This window comes from Mytilus trossulus, chromosome 4 (genome assembly GCF_036588685.1).
Source record: "Mytilus trossulus isolate FHL-02 chromosome 4, PNRI_Mtr1.1.1.hap1, whole genome shotgun sequence".
NCBI classification, from domain to species: Eukaryota; Metazoa; Mollusca; class Bivalvia; order Mytilida; family Mytilidae; genus Mytilus; species Mytilus trossulus.
The window spans coordinates 4152555-4163415 of NC_086376.1; the positions used below are offsets into that span (position 1 = coordinate 4152555).

General features: G+C 31.6%; 1 protein-coding gene across 3 annotated transcripts in view; it reads left to right on the forward strand.

Annotated features, from left to right (window-relative positions):
- LOC134714517 (protein rolling stone-like) overlaps positions 1 to 5871 on the forward strand; it is a 17087-nt gene extending 11216 nt beyond the window's left edge. For all 3 annotated transcript variants that reach the window (XM_063575812.1, XM_063575815.1, XM_063575813.1), the window contains exon 5: positions 1454 to 5871. In XM_063575812.1, coding sequence (XP_063431882.1) covers positions 1454 to 1836 — 383 coding nt within the window. In that variant the 3' untranslated portion in view covers positions 1837 to 5871. The remainder of the gene's footprint in view (positions 1 to 1453) is intronic.
- Positions 5872 to 10861: the final 4990 nt, after the last annotated feature.

A 10861-nucleotide genomic window follows, 5' to 3' on the forward strand; every position in this document is an offset into this window, starting at 1 on the left:
TTAGGCTAAATATGCAGCTGTATTGTTTGATGCCATTTAGCTCAGATTTCTTTTTTTGTTCTTTGCTAATCCTTGCACAAGACAATTAAGTTACAAAACAGTAGAGCCTATGGAGGAATCATTTAAAGGTTGTTGGCAATTATAAAGATACTGTAAAAGCAGAAACTTTCGTAATTTAAAAAAGCACAAAAATGTAACCTTCATATAATATTGTCACTTCCATTTAATGGAAACCACGAAGTTAAATCCCAAAGAAATCTTTAAAAGTGACAAAACCACGAAATTTTAACCCCACCAAAAATAATGTTTCTACAGTAAATCAATTATAAAACAAGAATATGTCCATAGTAAACGGATGCTCCACTCGCACTATCATATTCTATGTTCAGTGGGCTGTAAAATTGTGGTCGAAACTCTAAATTTAGCATTAAAATTAGAAAGATCATTTTAATCTAACATGTAAACTAAGTTTCAAGTTGATTGCACTTCAGCTTCATCAAAAATAATCTTGAGCAAAAACTTTAACCTGAAGTGGGACAGACGGACGGACAGTGAACGAACAAACACAGACTAAAAAATATAATAGATATAGGAAGATGTGGTGTGAGTGCCAATGAGACAACTCTCCATCCAAATAACAATTTAAAAATTAAACCATTATAGGTTAAAGTACGGCCTTCAACACGGAGCCTTGGCTCACACCGAACAACAAGCTATAAAGGGCCCCAAAATTACTAGTGTAAAACCATTCAAACGGGAAAACCAACGGTCTAATCTATATAAACAAAACGAGAAACGAGAAACACGTATATATAACATAAACAAACGACAACTACTGTACATCAGATTCCTGACTTAGGACAGGTGCAAACATTTGCAGCGGGATTAAACGTTTTAATGGGGCCAAACCTTCTCCCTTTTTCTGAAACAATAGCATAACATCACAACATATAAAAACATACGATAAAATATCAATACCAGAAATGGGCATAAAAAGAAATACATTGTCAAATGTAGTTTTACAGCACATTTCAGTTAGTATGTAGCTAATGGTAATATTTTTGGTTAGCTTGCTTGTTAGCTGAACCGTGAAGTCATTGTTAGGTAAGGTAAACTTCCCTCCTTTAATAGTAGCTTAGTCCTACAGAGAGATAGATTTTATCTGTTGGGCTAGTCTACTATTAAAGGAGGGAAGTTTACCTTACCTAACAATGACTTCACGGTTCAGCTAACAAGCAAGCTAACTAAAGATATTACCATTAGCTACATACTGACTGAAATGTGCTGTAATTTTGTTTTTTTTTAAATATTAAACTATACAAAAAGTACATGCACACACCCAAAATACCCTTACAAAATCAAACAAATTAAAGTTCTAAAAAAGCAACAGTAATCATTGCCATCATTGTACAAGTAAACAACTTCATTTCATGATAATTTTCTGTTCTTTCAGGATCAGGATATAATTTCATCAACGTAAACACACATGGAGTCAATGCTGCATTTATCCTGTTAGATACATTTATAACCAGAATGCCTGTGAGACTACTCCATGTTTACCAAAGTTTATTGTTAGGCTTCACTTACATTTTTTTTACCATAATTTACTGGTTCTTTGGAGGATTGAACCAGTTTGGACAACCATTTATTTACACTGTCCTTAATTATGGTCAGTCACCGAAAAAAGCATTTATATATGTAATGGCGATAATCTTTATAGTTAGTCCTTTAATTCACAGCTTTGTATTTTTTCTGTACAGATTCAGGGTGTTTATTCATAGATATTTGACCACTATGGATAAAAGGGAAGCACTTGTTAATAACAGGGATAAATAGACTTCAGTATTATATTATATTTTTTTCTAATTTGTCTTTCAAGCCTATATTTCCATAATGCTCAAATGGAGCTATGCTATTGCTCATATTGAAGCTATATACTTGCCTTAGCTAGTTTTTTATTTGTTATTAATTAATGTTTAGTCAATATAAATGTTGCTGTCCATGCATGTTTGTCTAAAAAGAAGTTGAAAAATCAAATGTAGAAGTAGATAATCTGTTTAATGCTAAGTTTAGATATAATTCAAATTCGATTCCAATTAACTAATTTGAATTAGTTTAATTCGCATTCGATACATTTTTCTTCCTTAGGTCAATTCTAATTCAAATTGCAATGGACGTCAAATTTGCTTTACTGTCCGAACTTCGTTAATTTTTAATTCGTATTTATAAAAATGTATTTCTAATACGAATTGGATAATTAGCCAATTCGAATTAATTCGTTTAAAAAAAAGAGTGTGTGAACGCGATTAGCAAATTTAATTCACAGTCGATTTTTAATTCAATTCAAATTAAATTTACTTGTGAACAAGGCATAATATAGTGTTTTGCTATGAATAAGAAGTAATTTTGGGCTCATTTAGGGGAAAAAAAATCATTTTTATATTAACGTTTTCATCACAATAATAGTAGCTATTTTAAGCTGCAGTATTTAAACATTATAATAGTTTAATGTCTGAAGAATATCAACTGTATTGTATTCATCATATAACAGTTGAAAGGCTCAGTAAACCTTGACAAGCCTCATACTAAAGTAAAAAGAATGATATATTTCTTACTTCGACCTAAAGTTTTATATTCATTATTTCATTCATACTAAGATTGGGTTACATAGTCAGTCCCTTTGTTTTTCATCGGTATATAAATCACAGATATTATAACTTTGCATTTCATTGAATCTCGTAAATAATTTTTTTCATATAAAAAACAAGAGTTGTTTTTTTTTCATTTTTAAGTACAAGTGTGTTTTTTATAAGAAGTTTATCATTTTGTCATGCATAAACTTCTGTTATAAATATGCCATTTTTTCTTATTGAAATTCCACTATGTATGTTCATTATAGTTTGTGTTATAAATGTATTGTGCCAATATCTACCAATAAATCAGCATTATCAACTTTGAAAAATAACTTCTGGCTACATCAGGTAACTTAAACAATAATAATAAAAAAAAAACACATGAGGCTGTTTTCTGCTCTTCTGGTTGTTGTCTCTTTGACACATTCCCAATTTAAGCTAGTCGTTTCTTTAATACAATTCAATGCAATTTTGTGTATTTGTCATTCATGTGTCTTTATTTGTATGAAATTTTTATATTAGAATATTGTCTGATATATTTACCATAATTTATTTTAGTATATGATGTGTTAAAATTATAACCTAGTTCTTTAGGTTATGAATATGCTCGAAAGACTTCTCACAAACAAACTCATGACAATAATAATCACATGTGAAATACTGTCCAAGAATAAACAGCAATGATTTCCCTTGTTTATACAACTTTTTTGTGGGGGAAAGATTAATAAAATTTATATATAGAAGGGAAGTACGCAAAGTATGAAATTATAATTATAATATAGAATTCAAAGTTATTGACAATATAAAAGATTACTCAAAGACATCCATGAAAGATTAGATGCACGAGTGATCTGAATGAGGGCTATTCCAGAAAAAAATGTATGGGAGGGTTGGAAGGCACATTGTATTTATAATACATGGGTGATACTGGTATCAGAGAAACTTTTCACACTACATGTATAATGCAGTATAATTCTCAATTTCAATTGTCTGGGTGGCGGGTGCTGACAAAAACTGCCTTCCAACACCCCCATACATTTTTTCTGGAATAGCCCTGATCTTAAAACAGCATTCATCAAATACAAGAAGGGAGATAACTCTTTATTGCAGTGAATTCTTAACCCTTACCATGCGGTGCCCGTCTTTTGACGGGCGGACCCTAATAACTGTTATTTGGCTCCAATGGCGTTCCATACTTTTAGAAAGCCACTTTATGATACTTATTTTGAAAGTTATGTATGTCCCGTCAACCTGAGGCTATCCATATTCACGTTTCTCATGTATAAAGTAGCATTTTGAGCACAAATACGGACTTGGAAAATTGAAATTGGCTAAAACTCGGTTTTCTGGAGGGGTAGGCTTCACATCTGTATCTTACACAAGAAGTTCAGAGGCATAAAACTGGCAAAGATAGTGCAAACTCACGGCCATATAACTACTGATCATTATTATTATTGAAATACGCATAGGAAACAACTACTTCCGGTTTTGGGTCCATTCGAAGTCCAAAATCGGCAAAAATCGTGAAATTCGGTATTTTGGGTCCAAATAACCTTCTGTAGACTGATGAATCAAGATCAGATTCACTCCGATCTAACAACTGTTGGGGTCAATTTGTTCACTAGGGTCCACTCTACACGCAGGCTACAGCTGGATACCTTAACCAGCAACCCTGGGTCTTCTGGGTCAAGAGAAGGGGTGAAAAATCGGCAAAATTAATGCTTTTTGCATCTAATGACCCTCTTTGGGGCAAATTCCCGCCAAAAAAATTCCACCTCCTCACCCCGACCACCCCACCCCGTGATCACCTATATTAGATTTAAAGAATTCAATATGCTACAGCAACAGGGCTAAGCTCATTTGCATATGATTTGCATATTTTTGCAAATAAACGAAAATTATACATTTTCTAAAAACAATTCCGCATGGTAAGGGTTAAGGACCTTGGAAAAAGAAACCAATTTTTTTCCAGTTTTAGCTCAAACTTGGATGTTTTTTCTTCTTATAATGGGTCAGAACGGGTCAGTAAGGCCTCCAGATACAATGATTAGTTCAAAAACGTTTAAAAAAATATTTTATTTTTTTAAAGTTTGTTAAGAAAATACATAAATTGCTAATTTTCTCAATTAGAAATAAGGATTATCTGTAAGGGCAACATGATTCCCAAGTGCCCATGTAAAATATAGTATGACCACTTATCTTTTCTATCTTCAACATGGTCCTTCAGAGAACTGCAACCAACTTTCTGTGTCTAATAATTGTGGCTCAATCTCTGCTATCTGAACATTAGCTACATGCTTTTGCAAGAGTTGATTTTGATTAGATTTAACTCATCTTTATCAAACTGCTTCTGAAAAGTTTAGACTTAATAATTTGGAGATTGAAATTAAAAAAAGATACTGATCTGGTTCAATAATTTTTGAAAGCGATCTGAACAGAGTGAATTGCATTTGAGTTGAGTAAATCCAATGAATATGTTTTAATTTCATTCCTGGTTATTTTATATAAGTATTGTTTATTTATTGTTTGACCAAGATATCCATATTTGGAATGACATATTTATAGAGCTCACTACAGATATGTTTTGCCAAAATCAAATGTCGTTATTGAAATTGTTTTTCATATTAATCATGGTGCTGTGTTTTTTTAAAGAATTTAAATTCTTATGTTGAATCTTTTTATTTTTCTGATTATCATATTGTTGAACCATCATATTGGTGAACACATATTAGGCTTGCGAGTTGTCTTGACACATAAGTTTTCATTCAATATTTTTCATATTTTGTGTATTACAAATTTTTAACATGCAAGTCTTTGTACATTTCCAACTATGTACAGATTTAATGGAAATAATGGTATACATGTTATTTTTGAAACCTTTTTGCTTATTATACAAAAGTTTGTCATAGATCTTAAATCAATTTTTCTTTCAATAATGAGATGATAATACTTGTAATTTTATAGATTCAAAATTATTAACAAGCAAAAACTAAAGTATTGTACAAGATGCAAAACTATTTTTTCCTTAATTATAAGTCAATCTTATATATAATAGTAGTTAGTAGTGAGAGTACATTCCTGTATTTTTGCAGTTTTATAAATTAAACTTTACACAGATCATTCATACATTATGACATAAATATACATTGTAATTTACATAATGAACAAGATAACATTTTGTGATGGCCATTTTAAAAATGTGATGTTTAGGAATCAAATAAAATGAGATATTTTGTGACTGTTTGTTTGAATTGGAATAAAATGAGATGAGGGTAGACATCAATGAGACAGCAATCCTACAAATATATAAGTTGGAAGACATCAAGAGGTCTACATACAGTCTTGAATGTCTGTTGTTATTTATGTATTATTGTCATTTTGTTTATATTCTTTGGTTACATCTTGACATCAGACTCAGACTTCTCTTGAACAGTTTTTTATGTGCGTATTGTTTTGCGTTTACTTTTCTACATTGGCTAGAGATATAAGGGGAGAGTTGAGATCTCACAAACATGTTTAACCTAGCCGCATTTCTGCGCCTGTCCCAAGTCAGAAGCCTCTGGCCTTTGTTAGTCTTGTATTATTTTAATTTTAGTTTCTTGTGTACAATTTTGAAATTAGTATGGCGTTCATTATAACTGAACTAGTATATATTTGTTCAGGGGCCAGCTAAAGGATGCCTCCAGGTGCGGGAATTTCTCGCTACATTGAAGACCTGTTGGTGACTTTCTGCTGTTGTTTTTTCTATGGTCAGATTGTTGTCTCTTTGACACATTCCCCATTTCCATTCTCAATTTTATTGAATAATTGACCAGTGTCTAAACAATATCAAACTCTGAACCTACACAAGTTGTGAATAAATTGAACAGAAAAAAAAGATCTGCCTTTAACACCAAATCATAAAATAACAATTAACATTGATGTTAAAAAAGAACTAAAGACAAGATTCCTTACTTGGGACAGGCACATGAAATTAAATGGGGTTAAACAAGTCATTAGTTCCTATTTTAATATCCATCTGACGATTAAGAAAACATCTATAAAAGAACATAGTATTACAAATTTTAAATTTTAGTTTCTTGTGTATAATTTGAGTTTAGTATGTCCATTATCACTGTACTAGTATAATATTTCAAAGTATCCAGCTGAAGGATGCCTTTGGGTTTCTCTCTACATTGAAGACCCATTGGTGGCCTTCGGCTGTTGTCTGCTCTATGGTCGGGTTACTGTCCCTTTGACACATTCCCTATTTCCTTTCTCAATTTTATACAATAAAAATAGATTCAGGAAGAGTCCTCAACTCTTAACTAATAATACAAATCATAAAATTAATATCATTAAAACAAGTGAAACTGCGAGCTACTGCTCACTGATGATACTGTAACCAAGAAATCCACAGTCTAAAACTAGGAGACTGATATGAGGATTTGGTCACAACTAAATGTTAAACCTAAATAACCATGCACCATAAACTAGCAGTAATACACAGAAGATTAATTCCACTTAGTATATAATTTATTTCCAAGACTGGAACTTGTCACCAAGCCTGTGACTTCCAAACTTATATCTTTTACAATATAGTACAATATATATATATGGGAATTAAACAATAAGCTAAGATCAATTATTATATAATGTGTTGACAAATATAAACAAGTTATTATCCAGATAAAGAAAGATAAATAATTAATACAACTCTTTTAGCAATGTCTCTAATTTAAGAAGGATAAAGGATTAAGCCCTGAGGCATTATTGTCACTTTGATTATAAAAAGTCCATTATCAATTAGATACATATAAACTTATTGTCCAAGTAGAATAAATAATATAAAACATAATTAATGATAAATTCTTTAAGTCTCAAACATTAGCATTAAAAACCTAAACACATCTGAAAGTCATTTTAACTCTGTCATAATACCCCCCGCCGCAAGTGGATAATATAAATAGTGTAAAAATATGCAAGTGTTCGGTAAACAGGAAGTTGTCGAGTGATGAATCTGAAAACGCATCACACAGTATAGCTGACTTATATAAATCCTGAAACCAAATTTCAGAAATCCTTGTATTGTAGTTCCTGAGAAAAGTGTGACTAAAATTTTCAACTTGGCTTTCATGTGTAAAATAATACAAGTGTTTGGTAAACAGGAAGTTGATAAGTGATCAATCTGAAAACGCATCACACGGTATAGCTGACTTATATAAATCCTGAAACCAAATTTCAGAAATCCTTGTATTGTAGTTCCTGAGAAAAGTGTGACGAAAATTTTCAACTTGGCTATCATGTGTAAAATCATACAAGTGTTCGGTAAACAGGAAGTTTTCAAGTAATCAATCTCAAAACGCATTACACGGTATAGCTGACTTAAATAAACCCGGAAACCAAATTTCAGAATTCCTTGTATTGTAGTTCCTGAGAAAAATGCGACGAAAAATATTCATGGGACGGACTGACTGACGAACGGACAGACTGACGGATGGATGGACTGACGGACGGACAGACAGAGGTAAAACAGTATACCCCCCTTTTTGAAAGCGGGGGTATAATTACTGAAATGCATAAAAGAATGCTAGTATTTATGCCATATATTTGGTGTTGATAACAGATCCATCTAACTTCCAGTAGAAATAACATTTAAAAGTAGACATTATATTACCATGTGCCTGTTGTTGACCCACAGACAATTATTGAAAATTGTGAGTCGTGGCAGATTCAGTCAACATTTGTGATTATGATGCTGCACCATCTGGAGGTCCATAAAAGTCACATCAATTCCAACAACATCATTCTTGACCAATAGCAGCACTTGAATTCTTCATTGGGAGGTGCAAATTTGTTGTGTCTAGTGTTTACAAATTTTGTGAAGCAGGAACAGAAAACATAAGTTGCCATTCCAACATTTGCTTGAGAAACATACCCAGGAACTTCAACTAGTTGATTTTGAACTTGAAAATTGTAACTAAATATCTTCTCATGTATTGAAGGTAAAGACTTGTTGCACTATCAACACATGGCAATTGTTTATTTACATTTTCTACATATACTTTAGGTCATCTTAAAGGTGCTTTTTGATTGGCTACCAATGGAAATCATTACCTCGTAGATCTTAGATTCTACCCAAATCTGCCAGGGGTTGAAAGGAAGGGACTGGATTGTAGCCTTGGCTAGTGAAAATCAGTTTTGGAGAAACCCATGATATTATGTGTTAAGTTGTTGTTATAACATAGGCTTATTTCTATGAGGATGTATTGATCCAGCCTAATCAGTCATGGTTTATTGATTTTAAAACTTTTGCATTATACTGAATTGCACAGAGACAAGACACATCTCTTGGTCAACAGCATGTGGATTTAGAGAATTTCTTTTTCCACATTTACAATTGTTTCATATTTTCATTTTGGGATCGATGAAAGCTCACTACCATGTACTGATTTTGCTCATTGTTGAAGACTAGTGATGTATTTGTTAACTTCAGTGTTACTCTGTCTCTGGTGGAGAATTGACTTATTGACAATCATTCCACATCTTAATATTTTTGTATGTACTCGATTTTTTTGATAAGAGCCAAAAGCTAATGAAAGTGCTTGTGAACACTTAAGGCAGACTGTCTCCAGTTTGCAATTTTGTGAATTGAAAATTAAAAAAATAACCTCTAAATTATAATAAGCCAAGAAAATGATAAATTTGAGTAAGAGTTATCTTCCTTATTTATAATTGTAGATGAGTTATCTTCCTTTTTTTATGATTGCACAATTGTAGCTGAACATTGTTGATGATTTTGCTTATTTAGGTATTATATTTATGTATAACGGTTCCTTTAAAAATAACCAGAATAAATTGTTAGAACAAGGTAGAAAAGCCATGTACAGTATGTTAAGAAAATGTAGAAGTCTAGGATTGCCTATTGATTTGCAATTACAAATGTTTGACACAATGGTAGCACCTATATTGTTATATGGGTGTGAAGTGTGGGGTTATAGTAACAATAATACTGTTGAATCTTTATTCTTACAATTTTATAAGATTATTTTAAATGTTAAGAAGTCAACTCCAAATTGTATTATATATGGAGAACTAGGTAGATATCCTATTGATGTATTTATTAAAAGTAGGATGATTGGTCTATGGAAAAGATTCATGTGTAGTAAGCAAGATAAGATTTCATCTATTTTGTATAAATTGTTATACACCATGCATAACAGAAATATGTACCATTCAGAATGGATACGTTGTGTTGAAAATACTCTAAATGAATGTGGTTGTTCTGAATATTGGTTAACTCAAAATGTGTCTAAATCTGTCAACCTAGCTAAGATTGTAAAGCAAAGGTTATGTGACCAATTTAAGCAGAAATGGTGTGCTACTGTGTATGAATAACCTAAATGTCTCAATTATAGAATTTTTAAAAGAAAGCATTGTTTTGAAAAATATTTAATAGAACTTCCTACAGATTTAAGGAAATCTTTATGTAATTTTAGATGTGTTAATAATAAACTGCCAGTTGAAAAGGGCAGGTTTTGGGGAATAGCAAGAGATGATAGAATTTGTGATATTTGTGACTGTAACTCATTAGGTGATTATTCTTATTTCAAAAACGAGAGGAAAATGTTATTGCCAAAAGAATTCACTACAAATCCAAATGTTGATAAATTTCATGCTTTGTTTAACTCAGACAATTATAATGTAATATTCAAAGCTGCAAAATTTTGTAAAATCATACTTTCTTTAGTAAAATGATTGAAGTGACTGTTTATATAATATGTTCGTCTTCCATATATTTGGAAATGTATATCATGTATATATAGATATAGGAAGATGTGGTGTGAGTGCCAATGAGACAACTCTCCATCCAAATAACAATTTAAAAATTAAACCATTATAAGTTAAAGTACGGCCTTCAACACGGAGCCTTGGCTCACACCGAACAACAAGCTATAAAGGGCCCCAAAATTACTAGTGTAAAACCATTCAAACGGGAAAACCAACGGTCTAATCTATATAAACAAAACGAGAATATGTTAACTTGTTCATTTAATCAACCTATTTTGTTATATTGTGTTAAATTGTATTCAATTGTATTTGTTCACATACCCTGGTTAAGGGTCTTGAGAAATAAAAACTTGAAACTTGAAACTTGAAACTTGAACTTGTTTTTAAAACAGATTCTATGCCATCCATAACTTTAACAAATCAATGATTTGATTATGTCACCTATTTTTATATCTTAA